Source organism: Zonotrichia albicollis, chromosome 5 (assembly GCF_047830755.1).
Source record: "Zonotrichia albicollis isolate bZonAlb1 chromosome 5, bZonAlb1.hap1, whole genome shotgun sequence".
NCBI lineage: Eukaryota > Metazoa > Chordata > Aves > Passeriformes > Passerellidae > Zonotrichia > Zonotrichia albicollis.
The window spans coordinates 70,829,199-70,854,725 of NC_133823.1; the positions used below are offsets into that span (position 1 = coordinate 70,829,199).

The 25,527-nt window shown below is 42.0% G+C and overlaps 1 protein-coding gene across 1 annotated transcript in view; it reads right to left on the minus strand.

The window, feature by feature from the left end:
* AFG2A (AFG2 AAA ATPase homolog A) overlaps positions 1-25,527 on the minus strand; it is a 161,372-nt gene that overhangs the window by 32,664 nt on the left and 103,181 nt on the right. The window contains 1 exon segment of the mRNA XM_074542018.1: positions 66-230. Within this exon segment, the coding sequence (XP_074398119.1) occupies positions 66-230 (165 nt within the window).

Below are 25,527 nucleotides of genomic sequence, written 5' to 3' on the forward strand. Positions count from 1 at the left end.
AAAGCTCCAGGGACGCTTGAGTTCAACTTTAAACACCCTCTGTGCACCGACTGCAGAAGTTTTACCTCAGCTCCTGAGTATTTCTGCGTGTGCTCCACGAGCTGGGCCAAGCAGACGTCGTCGCTGACTGGCATGGACTGGAAATGGAGCCTGAAGATTTCCCTGCGAGTGGCTGCATCTGGCAATGGCACGTAGATAATTCTGTCTATTCGCCCCGGCCTCAGCAGGGCCTGCAATGAAAGTGTCACAGCAAAAGTTACAGCACACCAAGGGAGTAAAAAACCACAGCCCAAAAACACCACCACCACCAAATAACCAACAGTTTAAACAAAAGCATGAACCTGCACAAGAAAAGACAGTAAGGCTACTCAGCTTGTGAAATACCAGTTTATGGAAAAAAGGAATCATAGAGGAACCACAGTCATTTTCCTAAAACAATACTTCTGGACTTGTTGCAAGGTGTGCTGGAATGTTAGGACTTGGCAGAAGAACAGGTGGCAATGGACACATCCCAAGTTCAGATCTTCCAACAAGACAACAATGAGAGAAAAGAAGGGTTTTATTGGAGTGAATCTTCCATTGTGGATCCACGCTGCTCTATCCCAGGTTATTAGAGCTGCACATGCTTACACACAAGCAGATCACTCTGATGAGGTTTCTCATGCAAAATAAGGTAACAACAGAGAGAGGCCAGGGATGCACTTGGGTGTTCAGTTTATACTGAGGGTGGGAGGGTGGCAGAGCAAACAGAGACGGAAAATGTAAGATAGGACAATGCCCACAACAGGCAGCATGGAGGGTTCAGACAGAAAATATTTCTAGAAGAGAAGCACAGCCTCAGGGCAGGTTACTGGGGAGGCTGTGGAAATTCTGCCTTTGGGGGTTTTATGGCTCAGCAGAAGAAGTCAAGCTCTCTCTGATCTGGTCTGGTGAAAGTCCTGAGCAGGAGGGGGACCACGGGGCCTCTGGAAGCTCCCTTCAAACATCTTTGTGGACAGGGTCAAAAAGTAAACTTTATCTATATATAAAGCAATTATATCCAATATAGAGGAGAGGCCAAACTCTTAAATTTATAGGAAGGGAGGAAGCTTATTTCCCTATGTTTATAAAAAAAATGTCCAAGGTTTTTGAAAACCATCTACAGTAAAAAAAGTAAAAATCCTCCAGCCTTTCTTAACATTTGGAAAAAAGAAAAGCAAAATACAATAATCCCATGCACAGCAAATGCACATAAATAGTATTTAAACTATTTTTTAGAAACTGAACAATGTTTATAAGATTCAGTGTGTAACCTAAATTGTTTTTATGTTATGGTTCTCCCTTGGGTAGACTCGTTTGAGTTCCAGATGACTAGAGATATTGCATGGCTGTCCTGGGCTGTCAGCCAATAAGTCTTTTCCCAGCCTGATCATGTCAGTGAAAGTCATGCTGAAAAAATAGTAGGAAAGAGCTTTCCTTCCTGCACAGCACTGATCAAGTCAACACCCTTCCTAGAGTTTCTTTAAAAAGACTGTTGTGGTGCTTCAGAGTGGAAAAATGTATCCTGAATGTGAAGAGACATCTCATTATTTTTAAACCAAACCATGCAAATGCTCAGCAGAGAGTGCAGGGTCCTGTGGTGCTGCATGGAGCTGTGCAAGGACAGAGCACGGCTGGGAAGCCCACAAGTCAATACCAGCCCAGCATCCTGTGTCTGCAGTGGCCAGTGCTGCATCCCTGCAGAAGAGAGCAAGAAACAAGCTGCCCACTGATACCTGCTCAGCAGACTGTGCTGTTTTCCACTCCTGATGAACCCACCCAAGAACTCAGCTCACTGACAATGTCCTGACCAGTGTACAATTCAGTGTCTAAATCGTGTGTGTTCATCAGGAAGTTGCCATTTTTTGCCAACACACTTGAAAGAGAAATTTGCATTTTTCAAGACTAGGCTTGGAGGGAGTGGAATTAAACTGCAATTGTGTTCTGCATGCTCTTAAGAAAATGCCCATAGCTAATTCTATTATTTTGAAGAAACAAGAAATGTTCACAAGAGTACAGTGGTGCCTCTTTCAAACCAAGGCAGGTTTCATCAGGACACCCAGATAATTAAACATCTTCTAGAGCCAGCTTAACTTCCCACTGATGAATGACCAGGGCTGTGGTGCAGGTGGGACAGGGACAATGCTCAGTGCCAATCAGCTCGGAGCAAGCTCTCCAGTGCCTGGCTCTCAGTTCCAAGGCACAAAACACAACTGCAGATCCAACACAGTGAACACTCTTGTTTCTTGTTTAGTCGGTGACTAAAATCTGTGTTTCCTCCCGTTTGTCCCCAGTGCTTTGTGTTTTACCTATGGTGGTAGTTGAAGGCCCAAGTTTTAAGCATGCTATCATTACTTTTTTGCTACAATCAGGCCCAGGGACATTATCCAAGGTGACCACATGTGCTGGGAACTGCACAAAAAAAGCACAAGTCAGTTGCAGCAGTGCACGCTGGCTATATCAACACAGACAAAAAGGAGAGAAAATATTCTATAACCTCAGCATGAGATGAGAGTCAGGCTCCCTCCAGCCCCTGCAGACAAAAGCAGATTGAACTGAGAGCTGGTCTCCACCAGCCCTCCCTATGTGGTGACCCTGGGCACAGCCTGGCTGCTCCTGGCTCTGCTGCCACCACCTTGGCAAGCCACCAGGCTCCCCCTCTCCATGTTCCTGAGGAGCTAAAATCAGCAGGAGAAAGTGAGGAATGGGCCTGCTTTGACCTATCTGGTGTTCCTGGAGGAAAAAGGCCTGGTGAGGGGCTGGGCTGCAGAGCTGTTCTGCTGCTGGGTGCTCAGAACACAACAGCAAGTTGAGGCCTCTCTCGTTTGCAGGACATCACGCTGCCTCCCAGGCTTTTCAACTCTGCCCACTTCTCACAGAGATGCTTTTCCTTTCAGGCCAAAATAATTCAGAATTCAGAACCAAGCTGCACACAGAGGCTGGCAGTAAGGGAACAAGACAACCCTCATGATGTCTTTGCTCACTGGAGAGAAATGAACTCTTCTGGGTTGCTTAGGGAAGCCTGCTGGGGCACACCATGTGGGCACCTGCACGTCATGCTAACCAGCAGGGCTGATTTGGATGGGTGCTGGCACCACCCTTCTCCTCAACAACATTTTTTGTACAGACCTAGAAGCTTCTGCTTTTCTCAGTGGGATGTTGTGTGATGCAGCCTTCACCACAGGTATGGATTTGGAGATGGCTGCTCCAAGCACGCCATGACTTTCACAGGCCATTCCAGAAGATGGAGCTTCAATCTTGCAACGTGCACTTGGAAAATGGGGAAGAGAGCGATAAGGACAGCCAGGTCACCTCTGGGCCAGCCCCACTGCCCTGGGCTGCGTGCAACGGGATCAGGTGGTGACCACCTGGCAAGGCACGAGGATGGAGCAGGAGGAGGAGGGACTCAGCGGGAGGATGGATCCAAGCCGTGGAGCAGGAGGAGGAGGAGGGTGAAGAGTTGAGCAGAGGCAGGAGGGGGAGGGTGAAGAGTTGAAGCAGGGCTGCAGGCCTGGGCAGGTGCAGCTGCCGGGAGCGCGAGATGAACTGCTGGCGACTGCGAGATGCAAACCCGATTTGGGGCGAGCAGCACACAGGAGGTGGGAACTTGACGGGGCCAAAATTAATTGATGTGTGCACAGAGCTACATAACTCACTGATGTCGAGATGTGAGGGCTGCATAATTTACTCCAACCAGGAAGGGCACAAAACTAAGTAATTGGGGTTTTGGTAGAAACCAGAACAGCTCGAACCCAGAATACTTCGTACCACTCAGCAATTCTTCTGCAGGTTTATGGGATTTTTTTTGTTGCTGTTACCACAACAGTTATACAAGTGCCCATGCATTGAAAGGTTATGAGTGGTACACAGATACAATGCTCCTAGAGGGAAGACTAGACTCATGTAATATAGAGTATCATCGACAGCAAAACCACAGTTTTCTAAGGAGAAACTCCTGCCTTTTCAAAAAGGAACCTTTCATTTTCTTGTAATTAAAATGGAGTATTTCCTCAAAATGTATCATTGGAAAAGATAGATAAGTCAAAAACATGTATTTTGTGTGCAATTATGAAGACAATTATTTCAGGAAAGAAAACATTAATAGGTGAAGCCTGGAAAATATTTGTGGTTCCTGTTAAGAACAGATCAGATTTAACCTCAGGGCTTTGCTAATTTTCCTCCTCCTCTTTCCCTTTTTTTTTTTTGAGCATCTACCTTTAGTTAGCTTTGTCAAAGGTTACTTGGCCATTTTAAAAATCACATTGCCACAGAATGCAGAACTACAACAATGGCAGAAGCCTAACAAGCTGAGCTCTCTATGGGACAGGAAAAAAAATTATTTTCCTACTGATGGGAATCCAGCAGCCATGCTTAATTCATCAAAAGCATTCCTCATCACATCTCATAACAAAAGCTCACACATGAGCTGTGCGTGAAGGTAACCTAACTTTAGCAAAATTAAATACAACTTAAAAACTCCTGAGCAGTAAGTGGCATATTGAGGTAAGAGAAAGCAAATCAGTTGAGGAGGTAGAGAAGCTCATCTGGAGAATCAGTGTTACTGCATATTCTCTGCTGCAATTAATCTCCACAAGTAGGAACAAATTTTTCTACTAAATTTGTCTCCTTTCAAGCAAATACATTGCTTTTAATGTGAAACCTAAAAAATGCAACTAAAAGTTTAATTTTGCCTCTGGAGTCTGTTGGGATTAGATCACTGATGAAAATGAGAGGATTGGGAATAGTTCCTTTGTAACACAATCCTTCCAATTTAGATTAACAATTGCTATTTATGAACTGTGGTCAGGGCTCCTACTTACATGGACTCCTCAATACAAGAGATGTCCTATATCTTGTAACTTCATTGTGCAATGCAATTATTTTAATTTTTACTTTCACCATTAGAGTATTTGAACATTTCTAAGTCATTTTAAAGAAACAGAATCATAGAATCAAGAGAATGGCCTGGTTGGAAGGAACCTGAAAGATCATCCAGTTCTGCCATAGGCAGGGACACCTTCCACTAGACCAGGTAGCTCCAAGTCCCATCCAGCCTGGCTTGGAACACATCAAGGCATGGGGAATCCACAGCTTCTCCAGGAAGCCTGTGCCAGGGCCTCACCACCCCATCACAGCCTTCCTGCAGCCTGTGCAAGCAGCAGCTGTTTGTGAGATGTTTTCCATGGCTTTGCCCACATGTCAGGACAGATGCATTGCAAGTGTGGGAAGTGTTAAGGCCTTCTTGTGCCATCATTTACCTCTGGCAGGAGTGAAGGCAGCTCCCATCAAGGTGCTTCCCCTGTGCTTTTGAGGCTCACTTCAGTGCCTGATGTTTTCGTTCCCACTGTGCCAGAGCAGGTCATGCTCCCAGCCCAACAGATCAGGAAGTGCCAGGCATTTTAGGATCTTTGAAAGTTTCAAGTACAGGAAGCTCATCCATCCTGTCTGAGAGATTACTGGAGGCTTTTTTGCAACCATGGCTTAATTGCCAAAATTAACGGAAGGTGCTGAGGGGAAAAGACACGTGGGAGTATTACCATTAAAGACTTAAAACCATAGTCCAGTGGAGACTAAATTTGATTCTCCCATAAGGCTTTTACTCCCGCTCCATCTGGCACGAGCTGCTTCAGGAGGCAACCCCAAATTCCTCTGTTCCAGGTGACACACTTATTCACTGTGTCACAAGGCTGGAGTCCTGTAATTACAGGCTCCCGAGTCAAGCGATACTGCTTTGTTCCTGCCAAGAGCCCCTTTCCTCACACTCTTCCACTTCCCCACCTTCTTCCTTCTGTGCCAATGTCTGTCACCACCCTCAGCCCATGCCAACATCTCTAACCAGTTCCCCTCTTTGATGACTTTTTTTGCTGGTCACCACCCTTGTACATCTCCCAAGATCTGTGCAGATTACTCTCTGCTGTCATTACACAACATCTACTACTCCTCTCAGGGTGGAGCACTTTGGTTCCCTAACCTACTGTGCATCCACTACTCCATAAAACGCATTTGCTAACAGAATTTTATCAAACATTATTAAAAACCAGCTCCTAGAGAATGCTGCAGTTCCCTATGTGAAGGCTTTGCTTTGCACACAGATTTATAAAAGCCAGGCTGCACAGCCTTTCTGTGGTGTCAGTCTTGCTCAAGACCTGGAGCGTTGTGCAAGTTGACAAGAAAGGACATGATAGTTTGACAGCAGGTGTTCAGCAGGAACATGCTACCGAGCGGCAGCAGCCCTCTGCTCAGGCGTTCAGCAGCAGCACCAGTTAAAGGCACGGAGCAAATGTGGGCTTTGATACCCTGGCAAACAGCAAACCAGCTCCAACTGGGAGACAGCTGAGGTGATCCCACTCCAAAGCAAGATGAAGAGATACAGAGAGTGAACCAATCCCAAAATAAGAACATGATCTGTCCCTCAGATGCCCCTGCCTGTGTAGCAGCTACTCCCTGTGCTTATCCTCCAGGTACACATCTCCAGTTAATCTTTTGCCTTCCACCACCAATTCATACCTGTTTCCAGTTTGTCAGATCAACAGAGGGAAACTTCTTCATATAATTCCATGTGTTCTCAAGATCTGCTCTCTTTGCTGGCTGCCCACATGAACTAACACCTCAAGCCAGCACTACAGATCAGTCTCTTAGCTATTCCATCAAAAGCTTACATTACAGTGTGCAGGAAAACAGCAAAATCATCCTTCCTTACAAAATGAAGCCTGGGGAAAGAACTGCCTTGAATCAATTGAAACCACTGTCATCACCTGCTGGAACAACATGCCCTGCTTCTGCATGTTTCACAGCACCCAGTCATTTCCAATAAGGGTGGTGATTTAAAACAGATAGGAGTGTGACTTCAATAACTACAAACAGGCAGTGCTTTAAGTAATCAAAAATTTCCAGAGTTGATATGAAAGCATATCAAGCCTCAAAAACCTCTAAGGAAGGCCAGGCTTGGCTTTCCAAACCTGCACAAAGCAGGATGCCACAAAACATTCTCATCTTTTTAATCAGACTAACAGCAGTGCCCTGACCACTGCACATCACCATCCCGCCACTGGCAGAATGTGATTGATAAAACCAATTTACAGGGAGTCGTGGAGAAAGGAGACTTGAGGAGAATTGTTCTGCTGCAATGCGACCGTGCAAACACCACTGTGAGGAACAATGTGCTCCTTGGCCCATGCAGACAATACCAGAGCACCTTTTTATGTAGTTTTGTTCAGATAGGATTAAAATATCTCAAGAAACACAGTTTCAACCATTTCTCTTGGCAGAAACATCTGCAGGCAGATACTCTGCAGCTGCAGAACCAGTATCTCTGAGCTTTTTTTCTCCATCTGATATTGCAAGCAGTTAAATTGGCCAGTTGGCACAAATCACTGCAGCGCTCATTGGGAGCCAAGCTTTGCCCAGGCCTCCATCTATAAAAGTCTAAACCTGTCAGAAACACGGCCCCTTTTCAATGCAGTAAAACCAGAGCAAACCCAAGCAACCATGCTGATGCAAATCCAGTTTGGCACCACAGAAATTCAGCTCCAAATTACGTGTGTTCAAACCCACTGAGGCACTGCCAGGGAATCAGGCTCTCGATCCCTCCTGCTTTGTCAATATGGCCTCAGAAAAGCAATTTATTCTTTATCATCTGCCCGTACCTTCAGGACACTCAACCACACATTTTAAAGGCACCTTTGCAAAGCAGGTGTCAGACACAAGGTTTTGCCCTCTCCCCATGTCCAGTCTGAGCACTTTTACCACAATGGCACAGAGGATGTCCCAATTTCCAGCTGTTTTCCTGCAATTTTAGCAAGGAGCAGGAGTGATCAAGTCCTTTGCCACTTTCTGGGACTCACAGTGAGGTGGAGAAGACACTGAAAGATGCCCACTCCATGCAGCCTTTTCTCCCTCATTTCTAAGAAATTATTTTTAGTGAAGTTAAAAATTAAGTGAAGGAGGAAAAAAAAAATCTATCATCAGCTAATAAACAACATAACACACCCTCTTCAGTGTATGTTTACATAAGAGAGTCCTCCATGCTCCTGTCTGAGAGGTGCAAAACCTCAGGAATGTCAGCTCTTTTCTTCCTTTCCCTTTTTTTTTTTTTTTGGTGGGGGGGTGAGTGGGGGTTTAATGAAAGAACCCCTTTAGAAAAAGATAACAATTACATGTAATGGAACCTGGAACCAGACTCTTTTGGCAATTAATCACCCAGGAGCCGTTGCAATCCTGCAGGCTGTTTCTGACAGATTTTGAGAGCTTTACAGGAATCACTGGGATAAGATGTGCCTGGGCTGGCTTCTGACAGGGACCAATCATGTACAAAGTGTATTGTTGGTTTTGAGTTTTGTACTTTTTTTTTTTCATTTGTATATTCATACACACACAAATATATACATATATCTATCTACACACATACACACAGATGTGTGCACCCATATCTACATTTCCATAGGAATCTTTCTTTACATACATGGAACAACTGCAGAGCTCATTTGTTGGCCCAGAGGCAAAAAAAGAAAGAAAAAAAAAAAAAGAAAGAAAAAAAAAAAAGAAAGAAAAAAAGCCTTTTCTTCCTCTCAGCAAAGTAGAGCTATCCATCACTTAACAGAGATACTTCCTGTTTTCAAGCAGTTGGGAAGGCATGACTTCCAACCCAAATACTTGGCTTGGCAAACCATTCCTGTGTTGACAGATGCTTTTATAACCACTTCATTCCACCTGAAGTTTCAGTATAAAAGGAGGTGGTTTTCATTGCTGGGTTTTTTTACCTTTTTTTTTTTTTTTTTCTGAGGGGGGAGAAAGGGAAAGCAGAAAGGAGAGGAAAGAGAAGGAAAAGGAAGGAAAATACCACAATTATAACAGCTGGATGACAGAGGTTAGCATAGCTCTGACAGATGTTACCATGTAACCTCAAAATGACATGTTAGAGAAAAAACAAACCACCGAACCTGTTCCTTGTAGGAAAGAGAATTTTGAACTCCTGCCAAAATAGCACAATTCTCCTCAGAAGCTTTCGAACACTGCAACAATGATCGACCACATAACACATTATTTTCCACACATAAGCTTTACCTTTATATTACCAGTGCTCTGACTGATTAAATTACCAGCATGGGACGAGATGTTTTTCTGAGAGACAACTAAGCCTCAAATGACAAAAACTGACTGCAGCTCAGCTCCATCAGGACCTGCCTTGTAACAGCTTTTCATCTCTTACTTTCTGTTTTCCTAGGATTCATCCACAGGACATGCTCTGAACACTTCTTTAGGCAACATAGTTCAGTGTATGACAAGGAGAAGTTAAACTGTGCTGCAGACAAGAAGATGTATTTCTAAAAGCTGCACGATCCATTTTACATAACCTTTTGTCATACCAGGTTTTGTATTCCTTACACCTGGTTCCTTCAGTGACTACCCTACCACAAAATTCTTCATGACTTCTCCTGGCTTGTGACCAAACTTTACAGACCTGCCTGACAAACTACAGATAGACATACTACAGATAAACAAAGTGCAAAAGAAATATTCCCGGAACAAACCAGATATGTGAAAGCAGCTGCTTCTAAAGAAAGAAATCAGCAGAGAGGTAGGCAACATCAAGGAAACAATTCAGAAACAGTTTCAAAAGGAAATCAATGACTTTCCGTCATTACTGCCAGCACTGTGGCTGAAAAAAAAGTAAATTTCTGGTTTTCATTATTTGAAAGATCTTATTTTACTACTGTGGTTCTGGAAGACCATTTAAAGCAATAAAGTAGATACCAGTCACAATAACTGTAAGCTAAAGGAAAAGTCATTCAACTCAGAGAGAGACAGAGAATAAAGCCACTATACAAAAAACATCACTCATCTGTACTTGAACACTAGGGTGATTATGCCTTTTACAAACCCATCTTGAGGCCTATATTCCAAACAATCAGGGAGTGAAAAAAACACATCCTGGTTTAAACCCCTCTCTTTGGGAGACACAGCCCTCCTGCCCTTTCACAGCTAACACATACCGGGTACAATGCAGGTGCCAAACCCATCTGAGACCGACTAAGGGAAATTTGGGAACACCTGGCAGCCTTGGGGAGGGATCCAAGGGGTCTTTCTCCCTGCCAAGGGCACAGCTAGTGGCCAGGCAGGAGCCTGCTGAGCAGAACAAACAGCACAGGATGCCTCTGTCCATAGGATGTCAACGATGCTTTTGATAAAGGAACAACCAGAAGACTCAGTACCTGGTAGTGGAAGCATTGCAGAATGGTTGAGTCAGAAAGGACCTTAAAGATCATCTGTTTCAACTCCTCTGCTATGGATACATGACTGCACACAAATGAAGCCCTTTCCTTCTTTCAAAAGGTGCATTCTTAACCCATGTTTAAGTTATAAACTGAGGAGAAAAAGAGAAACAGGTGGCTAAGAAGCCTCTAACCAACACCTGCAAAGCGATGCTCACACAGTGAAGCACTATTTGACGCAGAGCATCTAGCATCAGACATGCACCGTGAGTCTTCAAGCAGTTCAAGAACTTTCTCAGGTCCAGATGAGCAAAAAGACTTTGGGAACAGCTAGATGTGGTCACTGAGGCTGCTGGTGGTGGCACAGAGCAGGTGACATGGTTCCAGTGACAGAGAAAGAGTGGGTAACACTGAAGAACTGCATGGCTGACTCCAGAATCCCAGATAGCTGCATGCCAGGATATTAATGCAGTCAAGACACGGCTAATTAAGAACAGCAGTGCACTGACTGGGTCAGAAGCCAAGACACTGCCTGGAGAAAAGGCCCCACAGACATGCCTCCTCTTATTAGTGCAAGCAGACAATCACTGACTTCCTCCACCCGGATGCAGGAAGACAACCTGGTGGTTTTCTCCCTCATACCGGCAGAAACCACTTTGTGTGTTGATCTTGGAGTCTTGTGGGTGGTGCAGGGTTTACATAAATTACAGAGCTCACTGCAGCTGCCAGTTGCAAGTAACAGAGAGAGCTGCAACTCTGGGGTTCAAAAACATCCTTTCAGCTCATCAGGACTGCAGCGGTGCTGATAAAAGTCCTGAAATCATTCTGCAGGTCTGCCGAGTGTTTATAGCCCCTAGCAGACATGAAATATTAGAGGAAAGCATTTGGTGCCACTGAACTCACATTTTTTCCCTACGCTGCCAAGAGTTCCATCAAACAAATGCAGGACCCTGCTGATTGTTGTCCATCTGGCTTTCTCCTTAACTGTCCCCCACTTTGTGAAGCCACCTGTGATGTTTCTGGCTCTTGCAATAGAGGGATTATTTTGGTCAGTCCCTTTTACATGTTCTACAGTCAGCCTGAAGGCCTTCCTGCCATGGCAGACAGTCTGGCATCAGATCTGGCTTCATTCTTACCACATATCCTAGATATTTCCATCTTCATTTCTGGATAATTTAGGAGATTAAGTCTTGTTCAACTCCCCGACGAATCTCAGTATTTGTTATAAATTCATTCCATTTAATACCTACTATTTCCCCAAGGCATTTAATTTCAAAAGCTTTTAGACGTCTCTCTGTACCTTTGGTGGATTTCCAGCTTTCACATCCAACTGTTAAGGTGGAAACAGAATTTCAGTGGAAGATTCCTACACTGGTTTTAAATTGTGAATTATCAACACCTACATCTTCTTCATGCTGGTCAAATACAGCTGCTGCCTCACTGATGTATTGCACTATTTCCTTCTGGACATCCTGTCCATCCCCACCTTACTGCCATGCAAAGTGAAGATGCCTGGTTTGTATCTTGCTTATTTTTGCATCACATTATCAGGGCTGAAAATTACTGTGGTTCTCATTAAGTCTATTTGATTTTTAACTCACTCTTTTTTCTTTTCTTTCCCCCCTTTCTCTTGCCTGTGTCTGCTGGAAAAGAAGCCAGTGGTGGTTTTTGTTAAGTAACATAATGTACTACCCGAGTTACCTTTTTTATCTCCCACTTTTTCCCACTTAAATGAACAGTGGCTCCAAACAGCAAGGGTGAAAGATTGCACCTCTACTTGTCTGCATGAAAAAGGATTCATCCAGTCAAGCTGTACTTCAATCAACAAAGCTGCACCTTGACCTAAAGCCTCAATGAACTTGTCTTAACAAACCTGTCATTTCAAGATGCTACAGTAGCAGTCCTGATGGACAGATTCAAATATCTCCAAAGCTCTGAGTACAATCTAGATTTTAAAGCACTGGGGGAGGTGTTTCAAATAAGGGTTTAGTTGAGTTATGCTTATGATTATATTTGGTCAGCATATGAATTTCTGTTCTACTGAACTTCAACTCATTCCTGTATCCTGCCTGAAACACCACAGAAGACTTTTCCAGCAACAACTGCAACAAAAATGGACAGAATCATGAATTACTACAGCAGTTCAGGCCATCTTCAATTTCTGCTATTCTTTTTTTTTTCCCCTCTCCTTAATTACACTTTTCTAATGACTAAAAATTCAGTTACTTTGACCTTGGTTTTTTTGTCATTTTCTGGATCCATATGCATTTACAGCTCTCCCTTTGTGTTGCTTTTCCCTCTCTGCTGTGAGCTTTATGATGGTCTACTTACAGCCTATTTCTTTGCCAAGATTTAGAGATCATTGCTCTGCTCAGCTGTTTAATATTATCATTGCTTATTTCCTTCTCTTCTTGTTGAAAATATTTAGTTTATTTCCTGAGGAAGTGTCCTGAGGTGTAAGCTATGCTGGTAAAGTGCTTTCCTATCACCTTTTTAACACTTGTTCATGCTCCTTTGATACAGTCAGCAACGTATCTCATTTCAGACTGCATTTACTTGTAGTATAACTCACAGAAATTGGGTTTTCCCCCTGAAAAGGTCTGTTTGAACACTTAATTTGCATCATTTCAACAACTTTTACATATATAAACCCACTATGATTTATTAGTTCTTGGCTGTCTGGAAAGCTGCATTCATGTGCCAGCTATGAAGCTGTCGGGCAGCAAGGCCCAAAAGAAGCCACGCTGAGCTCCTGAGGTGAATTGTTTCCTTCAGCTAAGCTTTCTTGTCAAGTGTTGAGGGAGGTTTACTCCCCTTCAGTTTACAGGTGTCCAACTAAGTGTGAACTTCCTAAGTGAACAAGACACTTCTCCTTACAGAATGCAGATTTTGGAAACCATAAGCAATTTCAAAGCACAAAAATGATCTTGCCATAACCCGAGCTGTACATTTTGTCAGCTAACAGAGTAAACAGCTTGTTACATTCCCATCCTGTTGCCAGAGTCACAGAATCCCCCTCTTCAGCACCTGGGAACTGCAATGTGTAAGATAAAAGACTCGATTGCCCCATTATTTGAAAGAAACGTTGTGTTTTTCCTACCGAATTCCAGTGGTTAGTTATTGCAACGTGGAAACAGGAAATATCTTCAGTGTTCATGCTAAGGTCTTCCCGGAATTTAGCAGCGTTTGATCCTGAAAGTTCAAGTCACTTTGAACCACCAGCTTTATCTTGGGCTCTAATCACTGTTCAGAGGAAGAGTCAAACGTAGTCAATTGAACGTAACTATCTGATTGCTGCTCCCGAGGTACCATTTAAAACAGACAATAGCCCAGCTCAGGAATGGTGTGCCCAAAGCCCAATGTTGCCCAAGGGCGATGTGGCTCCTAAGGAGACACCTACCTCGATTTCCTATTGATCTGGAACTTCCCGAAGCATTTGCAAATTGCAGGAACCGCACGGAGACATTTAAAATTTAAATGACTCTAACTTACTTCACAGGGCCATCAGCATTCAAAGCTGCCCTCTAACCAAGAGGAAATACAAATTGCCCTTTGAATAGAGACAACTCTTGGGCTCTAGGGTTAGGATTTATCAAAGGAATTTAGGGGAAAAAAAAAATCCTGCTTCACATAGCTACATTTCTAACACAAGAGCTTTACAACTACCGACATTTCCTCCCACATATTATTTAGCTTTCAAAATTATATTCATTCTTCAAGTTTCTGAATTCATAAAGCCATGCTTTGGCTGAAGGCCAGAATATGCAGGAGGAAACAGAGAATCTCATTTTGCTCAAGATGCTCTGATGGAAAAAGCAAGAGTTTTAGGTTTTTTCTGGGGATACAAAGATATAATCTTTTTGTACCAATAGCACACGCATGCAAAAATTATTCTATGGGAAATCTGTGCCAGGAAACTCAGCTTCTCTCATGATGAGCACCATCAAAATGGTCACAAATGGTGCTGACAATGAATCAAACCCCATTTTAAACACAAAAATGAAGACAATTAAAATGTAAGTGGAAATAACTTGCTCCTTGGACAGAGCTGGGGATTATGACTGTCAGATTTTGACAAAACTACAACTTTTCATCTGCTTAAGGCAAATTAAAATGCAGTTAGTGCACAATTCAAATCCCCCCTTTGCAAACACACTTAACATCTCTTTTTCAAAACCAGCACTTGTATAACAGAGAACACAGTTCAAAAGCTCAAAACCTTCCATGCTTAAACTGTAACTTCAGAACTGCCAGCATTCAAAGGTAAGTGAAGCAAAAAAAAGCCAGACCACAATAATCTACACAGATGGGTGATGGGATCTGTGCTGGAGACCCCCTCAGCAGCACAGACAGTCTCCAACTGCAACTCTCAGAATCTCTGCAGGTTTTCCCCTCACTTTTGATATACCTGCATACAGCCCAACATGAGTGTTCCATAACTCACAGGGTTTCAGGATTCCTGGAAGATTTATTGGCTCATGTGACAATATGAGAATGCAAACATCCACAGACAAAAACTTCAGGGGGGCTGAGAGGTGGAAATGAATCTCCCAGTTAACACTGCTTTTTCATCCCACTCTGCTCATAGGAAAAATCCTCCCAGTCCTTGCCCACAATGCAGAGTTGCACAGTCCTTGATACTTTATTTCTTTACACCAATGCAGTCCTAGGATGGACAAAAGCCTGCTTGGCCACAGCTGTGCAGAACTGCAGGGCTCTGCCAGGCAAGCATCCCTGCTCCTCTGCCTGCCAAAGATGCAACCATTGACCAGGAAACATTCCCTCTGCAGAAATCCAGGGAGCTCTGAGAGCTCTCTCAAGCACCAGGCTTCACTATCCACCAACTGCTGGGATTTCATCACACAGCATCCATTTCCCTCCTCTCAGTTCTGTATCCACAAACCAGCTCAGCCAGGCTGACAGAAACAAGCCACATCCCTGCCTTCCCTGTCTGTGACTGGAGGAGAGCAAAGATAAAAGAAAAAAAATTCCCATCACCTTTACAATAATCACTGCAAAACTGTACTGAATTTATCAAAAGAAAGGATGATTTCTCACTTATTTTTTAATTACAACTTGGCAAGCCTGGAATAAAATAAAAATGCCTTCTAAATTTCAATTCATTACTGTATGCTAATGGATGCTAAATTATCATAATGCAGCTGATGTTACTATTCATATTGGTGAAACGAACATTGGCACATCCAAGTTGTATCAGAGACACTTCCTTTAACTTCCTACTTGTGTCTTCTTTTAAATTAAGTCAGACTTTTTTCAATTGTGTATTTCCTGCTGGTTTTTTTCTCCAAGTTTTCTTTCTTATTAATTTCAGTGAAGCAGCTTTAAGAGGTAACAATTACTGCAAAAATGTTTAATTACCCAACTAGCTTTTAAACAGTACCTGTGGGCATATACACTCCTTACGAGAAGTTACTTAAAAGTAAACCCACAAGAATTATTGTTAAATAATGGCATGATTATCAAAGAAAATTATTCTCAGTGAGTCATTTTACATTAATTACAATGTATTCTTTGCAGGGCAATGTACATGCAGTTCATTCTGGAGTGCTCCTAGGGGAGTTTAATGAGGAGCTGGTCCCATCAGGAAGCAGAGTGACAAGGCCCTCGCACAGAATCTCTGCCTGCAAATCACCAACACCAGAGGCTGCAGCGCACTTGGCAGGAATGGACTGGAGCAATAAAACGAATGAAAATCAGTGAGAAGAGGCTACAAGCAGCTGTAAAAGATTTAGAGAAAACCATGGAATTGAAGTCCTGATCAGATTTTCAAACCCGGTTTTCTAGCACTCTTAAAATACCCACTCCACTTTTGAAAAATCTCTGCAAACGAGTCTGAATTAACAGTGTGCTGTAAAAATCTGACAATTCATTCAGAAAAAAGCTATTCTAATGCCATTTATAACTGATGAGAGGCTATAATTCAGGTGGCATTTTTAAACGTACATGGTAGAAAAGTAGCTGTTAATGTCTACAATTTTCATTCTTCTAATAGGAAACTGCATCATGGTTTTGGGGTTTTTTTGGAAGACAAAATCTCCTCTACAGTAGCAACCATTTTAATGAGATTTAATAACACATAGTTTACACATCTCATGTACTGTGTTTTTATGCATCAAGCTCAGCTGGAGTGCTCAGTCAGTTCTATGATAGACTAGAAATAACTTTTTTGAGAGCTTAGATTATTATTTACAGTACCCTTCCATTACCTTTCTAAATTCTTCACTGAGTCCAGCAAAGGGAGAATCACTGTAACAATGCACACTTACAATTATTACATTCACTGTAACAATGCACCCTTACAATTATTGCATTCACAGTCACTGTAAGAATGCACACTTACAATTATTGCATTCACAGTCACTGTAAGAATGCACACTTACAATTATTGCATTCACAGTCACTGTAAGAATGCACACTTACAATTATTGCATTCACAGTCACTGTAAGAATGCACACTTACAATTATTGCATTCACAGTCACTGTAACAACGCACCCTTACAATTATTGCATTCACAGTCACTGTAACAATGCACCCTTACAATTATTGCATTCACAGTCACTGTAAGAATGCACACTTACAATTATTGCATTCACAGTCACTGTAACAATGCACCCTTACAATTATTGCATTCACAGTCACCGTAACAACGCACACTTACAATTATTGCATTCACAATCACCGTAACAACTCACCCTTACAATTATTGCATTCACAATCACTGTAACAACGCACGCTTACAATTATTGCATTCACAGTCACTGTAACAATGCACGCTTACAATTATTGCATTCACAATCACCGTAACAACTCACCCTTACAATTATTGCATTCACAATCACCGTAACAACGCACGCTTACAATTATTGCATTCACAATCACTGTAACAACGCACACTTACAATTATTACATTCACAATCACCGTAACAACGCACACTTACAATTACTGCATTCACAGTCACTGTAACAATGCACACTTACAATTATTACATTCACAGTCACTGTAACAACGCACACTTACAATTATTGCATTCACAGTCACTGTAAGAATGCACACTTACAATTATTGCATTCACAGTCACTGTAACAACGCACACTTACAATTATTGCATTCACAGTCACTGTAAGAATGCACACTTACAATTATTGCATTCACAGTCACTGTAAGAATGCACACTTACAATTATTGCATTCACAGTCACTGTAAGAATGCACACTTACAATTATTGCATTCACAGTCACTGTAAGAATGCACACTTACAATTATTGCATTCACAATCACTGTAAGAATGCACACTTACAATTATTGCATTCACAGTCACTGTAAGAATGCACACTTACAATTATTGCATTCACAATCACTGTAAGAATGCACACTTACAATTATTGCATTCACAGTCACTGTAAGAATGCACACTTACAATTATTGCATTCACAGTCACTGTAAGAATGCACACTTACAATTATTGCATTCACAATCACTGTAACAATGCACACACAATTATTACATTCACAGTCACTGTAACAATGCACGCTCACAATTATTGCATTCACAGTCACTGTAACAATGCACACTTACAATTATTACATTCACTCACTGTAACAATGCACAGTTATTTATTAAGACATTAGAGCCCCAGCCTGCTGCTGCAAACCACTGCAGCTCCTCTCTCCTGGCACTCTGTTAATATTTACAGCAGCAGAGGCTGATCCCAGAAATTAAACAGTGGCCAGTGGCTTTCTCATCATATGAATCAGCAAATTTATATAACCTCAAAATCCTAAAACTTGGGTGGTTAACTCTTACTTATTATCCCACCACTGAATCCTCCTGGCCAACAGGGAATTCCAGGCTTTGGAAATTATCTCTAACTCACTGTGATCAACACCCAAGGATTACAGATGGCTCCACCCTGCTCCAGGGAATTAAAGCCCAGGTTAAAGAGCTTCCTTACCAAGGAACTGTAGCTAAAAACTAAACCAGCATTAATTGTTTCTAGCACAGAGAAAAAGCACCTGGAGCTGGAGCCAGAGCACAGAGGAAGGGATGAGAGGAACGTGGGAGAAACATAGGAGGAGGAAGATAATAGAAGAAGTCAGAAAGAGAGAATATTTTCCACTAAGGTAAGTTAAGAAGAGTCAAAGATGTCAATAGGATTCACACACAAAAGCAGCTCTGGGATGGATCTGCCCCAATCAGCACTGCAGCTTGACAGTGCCTTGGAATGACACTGGCAGCAAAAGCTGCACAGGTTTTGCAGCCCTTCATGTTCTGGGGAAAAATTTTAGGCTGAAAACTTTTGGGTCAGAAAAGCAAGTTAAAGACTCAGAAAAGGTCATATGGTATCTCCCTGGGGCTCTGCCTGGATGCCATAAACTTTGGTGCAAACGTTCTGCAAGCACAACAAGAGCATTTCCAAACCAAAGTACATCCTCCCATGACCAGATGGCTCTTGTAAAAGCCCCAACTGGCTACCAAAGAAAACACTCATTTCTGTTAAAAGAAACCAATCTGAAACATTGATTATTCATAGAAAAAGCTGATTTTTTTTTAACTACAGCAGCACCTCCAAAAAGGTATCTTTTTCTATCCAGGCTAGCCATGGTCAAACAATTTTAGAATTTATTCTTGTATAATTTTTTGAAGTATGAAAACTACTTGCTAATATTTTACTGAAAATTCATCTGAAGGATTGAACCATCAGTAACAGTACCTATTCTTTAAACTCCACTGATAAGCACATCCTCCAGGGAATCTGCCCAACCTTCCCCACTGCCTGAACGTGTCACCCTGGAGTCTCTGCTACCCTGCACACCCAGCACCCAGGGACGGCTTATCCTTGTATGGTTTGACAGAACAGTGGAAGCAGGACGTGGGAGGGCAGCCAAATACCTGAGGCTAAATTCCTGGCACATTAAAAACATATTTACTATTGCCCATAATGCTATTTCACATATAAAAATACAAAAGGAGATCCATGTGGAATTAACTATATTGTTCATTTCTGTGGTTTTCCCTTTGCCTTTTTTTTTTTTTTTTTCACATGAAAGAACTAGGTCAATATTTTCCAGAATTACCCAGCTTGTTTTATACTATGAGAAAGGAGAACTATTCCTAGTATGAACATTGTTTGGGTGGAAACAACATTATTTATGGGAATTTTTCCCATGTGACATTTTAGAAAAGGAAGCATAGTAGAAAACCCCTTTCACCATATGGAATATTACAGTTTTTATGTGAAATATCAGTAAAGACATCTACCACTGGAACTAATGAAGCAGTAGCAGTCTGTTAGGTAGGCCACTCAACAGAAGAAAATGAAGATTATACCCTGCCTTTGGGTTTCACAGCTCTGTTTTGATTTCATAAGGTGCAGAGTAATCTACATTCTCTGTGACATTTAAAGCGCCCCTTACAAGATCCATCTGCTTGATTTTCCCAGTTTTGACTTCTCCATCAGTTGTCTCCAATTTGTTCAGCCACCTGATACACAGCTACAGGGATGCTGTCACACCCCACTCTCACCTTTCAGCCCTCTGAGTGATGGGGGTGACAAACCCAAAGTGTCAGAATGGATCACACCCAATGGCAGCTGTTTAATTTAGCTGCCAGACTCTGCCGTGTGTAGAAAAGAAAGTTTACTCAAAATAAAATCCACCCAAATCTGGATAGAACTTTCCAAAAAGGTAAGAAAAGGTACACACATAACAAGTTTGAAGTCTTTCCTCTACTGTGCAAGGGGTGAGAGAGTTTCTAAACCAAACCACAGCAAAAAAACCCAACAACATTGGTATGGGCAAACCCAACAGCTGTGGTAGGAGAGAATCTCCAATTCGCTTTTCTTGAGAAAAACAGAAGTGGTTTTTGTTGACATGCAGAAAGGTTGAAGCAGACAATGGTCCCAATGGTCCAAGAATCATCATTATAAAGATTCCTATGACCAATCCATTTGACAAAGAGTTGCACAACTTTAAGTTCAGACAGCACTATCTAAATCACCCAGAATAATTCTAAAAAGCATCTAGGACTTGAGCTTCACCAAGGCAGGCTGCATGGGTATGCCATTCTACCTTGCCAGCAAAGACAATAATTCCAGAAATTCAGAATTTCAAAATCAGCTGTGGCTTAATTTAAGGTATATTTTCTTTCTTTTCCCAGAAAACTGACATTCCAGCTTAGAGCTCCAGAAGCATGCTCACATTCCACTATCTCTACTTAAAATATTTAAGAGGGGGAAAGTACAGATACAGGTAAGTGTGGTGAGTCACACACTCACCCCAAGGAGAAGAGTTGCTTACCTTTGATGAGGGAGGTAAATAATTAGCTATACTTAGGGCACTTCTTTTCCAGTCTCAGAAAAACATTACACAGGCAAAAGCTTCTGAAGGCTTTAAAGAAGGCAACACTCAAAATTCATCATCTCCCAGTGAAGGCAAAACCTTGTCCCTGCCAAACATCTACAGACTTGATCTTGAAATATTAAACTGATTAATGATGGTAATGATCTACCTTCATAGATTGACTCAGAAATAAAATCAATGATTTTGCCACACCCAAAAAATACTTCTCAGGAATGTACTCTCTTGGATGAAAGATTTCTACAAAACATTCAGGGTCTTTGTCTCTCTGTTGGTGAGAAGCAATGGCATAATTATGTGAGACCAGGGCCTAAAGACACTTCTTTTTATAATATTCCAGTGTTTTCTTTTCTTTCTTGTTTAAGAGGAGGGTAAGTCAGACTTGTGTCATGACCATGAATATTTGAAGTGTCTGACAATGAACCTCAGTGGACTGGGCTTGCACACAGATGCTTCTCTTGAAGTTAATCACTGCACACACCACTGATAGCCAGGGCAGTTCAAGCTCCAATTCTTTTTTTCATTAGAAGAGATACTTAAATAACATTATTTTTGCCTTTAAAGTACAAAAGACTATAAAGGAAATCACAGAATTGCAGTTTGAGTCGGAAGAGACCTAAAAGACCATGCAGTTCCAACCCCCCTGCCATGGGCAGAGACATTTCCCTCAGCCCAGGTTGCTCCAAGCCCCATCCAGCCTGGCCTTGAGCACTTCAGGGATGCAACACCCCCCAGCTCCCTGGCCAGCCTGTTCCAACCTCACAGCAAATAAAAAACCTCACAGTTTGCTTAGCTTAGATGAATCCTTTTTTTGCTCTTTACTGTTGGAATTTATTTCTACCCTCATCAACACCATTACAAACCCAAGGTAAATATATAAGAAAACCCAGAAGCATTTAGCATGATGTGCTTTTACACCAATAAAATTATCATCTTATTTGTGTATCCCTTAACACTTAGCCTACAAAATTATTGTGGCCTCTGGATATTGAATTACAATATATAATCAACAGCATAACTAAGAACAAACACTATTTAAAAGATCTGACTAGTGGCAAAATGCTAATGTAACAACAGACATTAAACAGGTGCAATGTTTTAATTATTTGGTATGTTCTATATGAAAATACAGATTACCATACCCCAGAAGTACAATTAATATAATTTTGTGTAGTCATAAGATAAATGTATATAATTAAGCTGTCATAAGGGTTTTTTTTTTTTTTCTAATTTTATTCAAGGTATTACTGTTCAATCCTCTGGAATGACCATTTTCTCTGCTTAAAGGTCATTCTCTACAGTGGCTTGTTTAGAGAAATTCTACCGAACACAAATAGTCCATATAAGGCTACAGAAAGTCTAAAACTCTATGAAAACAAAGCATGCTCCAAGGATGGGGGGAAATCTGCATCAAGAAATACTGAAAGATTCAGAATAAACCCAAGTTCCTGAACACAGATATTTGCTGGTAGGGCTTTACAAACTCTACCTGTGCCACCTGTTAACCTTTTGCTTTGGGTGGCTCCTGGCTCTCTAGAAAGAACTTTTCAGCTCCTATCAACATTTGTTGCAATTGCAGACCCTAAAGCTGCTAAAGAATTTGTACTCATACTTTTTCTGTTTGTTACTGACTGAATTTTTGTGTAAAACCTTGGCTTTTACATTGTCTCTCTACTCCTCAAGTAGCATCTCACCAGTCCGCAATATTTTGGTGCAGGCAAAGAAAATTGTTTTATTTATACTCGAATACTCATCATTAAATGACTAAAAAAAACCCAAACCCACCCCACCAAACTAATTAACATCAGCCTGATTTAAGACCAAGGGAGAAACATCAAAAGACATTACAGCATTGTTTGATGCTCCTCTCCTGGCAATAATTTCACAAACAGCAGGAAAACAAATGTTTCCAGTTACACGTAGGCTCTCACACTCGTGCCTAAGCGAGGCCACAGCTCTCTCTGCTAACTATGTTGGGGTGCCTTAGTTGCCAACTGGCTCCAAATATTTCTCAGAAATCTGAAGTTCTTCCTGCAGCAGGGCCTGGATAATGAGGGACAATTATGAGATGAAAACATGCTGACTTCCAAAGGAGAATAATTACTGTACAATACACTATGAAGGATTTTATTGCCAAGAAGGCAATCATATAGCATAAAATTAAGGTATTACATAAAATTAAGGGATAGTTGAAAATCCAAGCTTCATTCAGAGGAAGGAAAATTAAAAATTGCCTCCCATCATTCATATAAGGGAAAACTACCAATGCAAGACAGAATTGTCCCACTTGTTGCTGAGAGACAATAACGACTGAGAGAAAAGAAATGGCCTTAAGAGAGAAAAGAAATGGCCAAGGTGGGGAAGGGTGCAGCTGGCTACTCTTACCTGGAGGGGTTTTCTCTTTGGAAGAGCAGACACCATGAGATTTTGGCCAGGTGGTGAGAGCTCGGCTCCTCTCCCTGTCTCGCTATTCGATGGGAGACAGGCCGCGATCGCTGAGGGGAAATCTGCCACCACTATGGGGTTCTGGCTCCTGCTGTCCTCCCCAGCCTTGAGGGGAGCTTTGCTCATTAGAGCAGCTGCTGAACCTTATTAACACCCAATCTGCCTGGAAAGGCCCCTCACCATCCATTGGAGTGCCTCAGGGAAAAAGCCAGGATGCCGACCACTTTCCTGAGGAGCATGGCACCCGGGTGTGGGCAGCAGCTGCTACAGAGGAGCTGGCTGCCACTGCCTTGGCCTGTGTGTCCATCCGAGCTCCATGGCTCCTGCTAAGGCTGTGGACCTTTCTGTTACATTTTGTTTGTCACCATGGGGAGGTGTCTGCCTTTCCCGTGGCTCCGCGGTTGCCGCTGCAGCAGCCGCGTGAGGGAGACGCGGCTGCACCACGGCGCCCCCTGGAGGCGCAGGGGGGTCCTAAAAGCTGCCCCGCCTGGCCGGGAGCCAGCAGCGCCCCTGCTGGCTGTGCCCGGAACTGCAGCACAACGACACCTCCTCACAAATCAAAACAAAATAAAATAAAACAAAATAAAACTAAACAAAACAAAAGATGAAGAAAAAGACATTTCAGAGAAGGCAAAATTGCAGCAGGAAATACCGGAAGAAAAAGATATCTGAACCAGAGGTGGCGCCATTTGTTTCAATGGGCATGTTTTGCCGCTAATCAAAGTAACAGTTAATTGTTGATAACTTCAGAGCATTAATCAGTCACTTGAAAAAAATGTTCTCCAATCCAAACCAAGTGCAATTGATTCTAGATCTTTTCATGCCCTTCCATGGAGAAAGGAGGAAAAGTATCAGTGGCTTTTTGAGGACCCTGTAGATGTTGGTGCCTTCATTTGCTTTCTGATTTTAAAAAATTCTGTTGACATATTAAAACAACAACTTGCAAATCATTTATATTCAAATGAATATTGGATGTGACATGCAGGAAATGTTCTACATAGCCTTGTCAAAGAAAATGAACTTCTCACCTGAAGGGAGGCAAAGGCCGGGGGAAAAAAATTTGACAACCAATAGTACTTTCTGCTTTTATATCTGTTTTCTCCAAAACATTCCACCAAAAAGCCAGCAGGGATCTTTGGAATAACGACCATAGTTTGCTTAACTAGAATAAATCATAAAACACGAATACTTAAGTCAGCTAGGGAATGTGTGCAATTTCATATTGCACTGCAAGATTTTTCAAGGTGCTTTAGAAGCGTGAGTCCCAAATATGTGATTCTTTTGCATTTCCAGTGACAAGTCAGGCCCTCCTCTCTGAAAAAAGACTCAGCAAAGTACTTTTGAGAGTTTCACCTAGAGTGAGGTCACATCATACTGAATTAATGATATAGTATTATATAAAATATCTTTATTACCTAGAGAAATTACCACAGCTCAGGCACTTTTCTGAGACACCTTCAGCACAGTTGCTAATAACATTTCTTCAGCTGGAGGGCAAGGGGGAAGAAACAAAGAGAGGAGTCCTTTCAGGAAAATCAATTTTCAAAAAATTGTTTTGGGAATAACTCACTCTTGAGTGCCTGCAATCCAGGATGTGCCACACATGATCTTGTGCTCAAACTGCAATTGAACTCCAAAGAGGAGATGGACACAGGCTGGAGAGATTTATGTGGCTACAGACTTGCTGATTTTACTGTTGGGTGGTGTGCAACTCTGATTTAAGATGTGCTGAGCAGGCCTCTATAAAAAACAATAAATTAGTGATACAAATGTAGATTTATGTGTCATGAGTCCAAAGTGCAGAATGCACTTTTAATGAGTTTTAGAAATCTGTATAAATAAATATAACGGAAATCACACCATGGATGTCCCTGCCTTGTGTTTCTCAATAGGATCTAAATTAGATACAGGCTGTTTTCAACATGTATATAAATATGCTCACAGAAACACACTAATTATCAGCCTGCAAAATCAGCTTGGGTTTTGAGAGCCAATTAAGATCCCTGTGGGTTCATTTTTTTGTCAGGAAAGTCAGCAGAGACAACTCAAAACATACACAGGAAGTCTATCTGCTGCCTAAGATGAGATTTGTACAATTGCTTTTCTGACCGTAACTACGCTTACTTCATTTCTTTTTGCTAACTTTACATTTCCCATCTATGATTCATGGTGTTATGCCAAGGTCACCCAGGTCCCTGGTATTAAAAGGTTACACAAACACATCCCTGGAGGAACTAAAATGAATCAGATATGCAGCGGACAGACTGCAGGCCTGGACTTGGAGAGAGAGGGAGTGTGAAAGCCAGACCCCTGACAAAAAAAACAAAACAACTTCACCTTCATTTGCAACTTGCCACAAAACACACAGAAATGCATCGTTACTAGGAAGGAAAATCAGCAGAAAATGTTTCCTCTGGGGGAGGAACAGGAAGGCAAAAAGGTAAAACCCCCAACATCTGCACTTCTAGAAACCA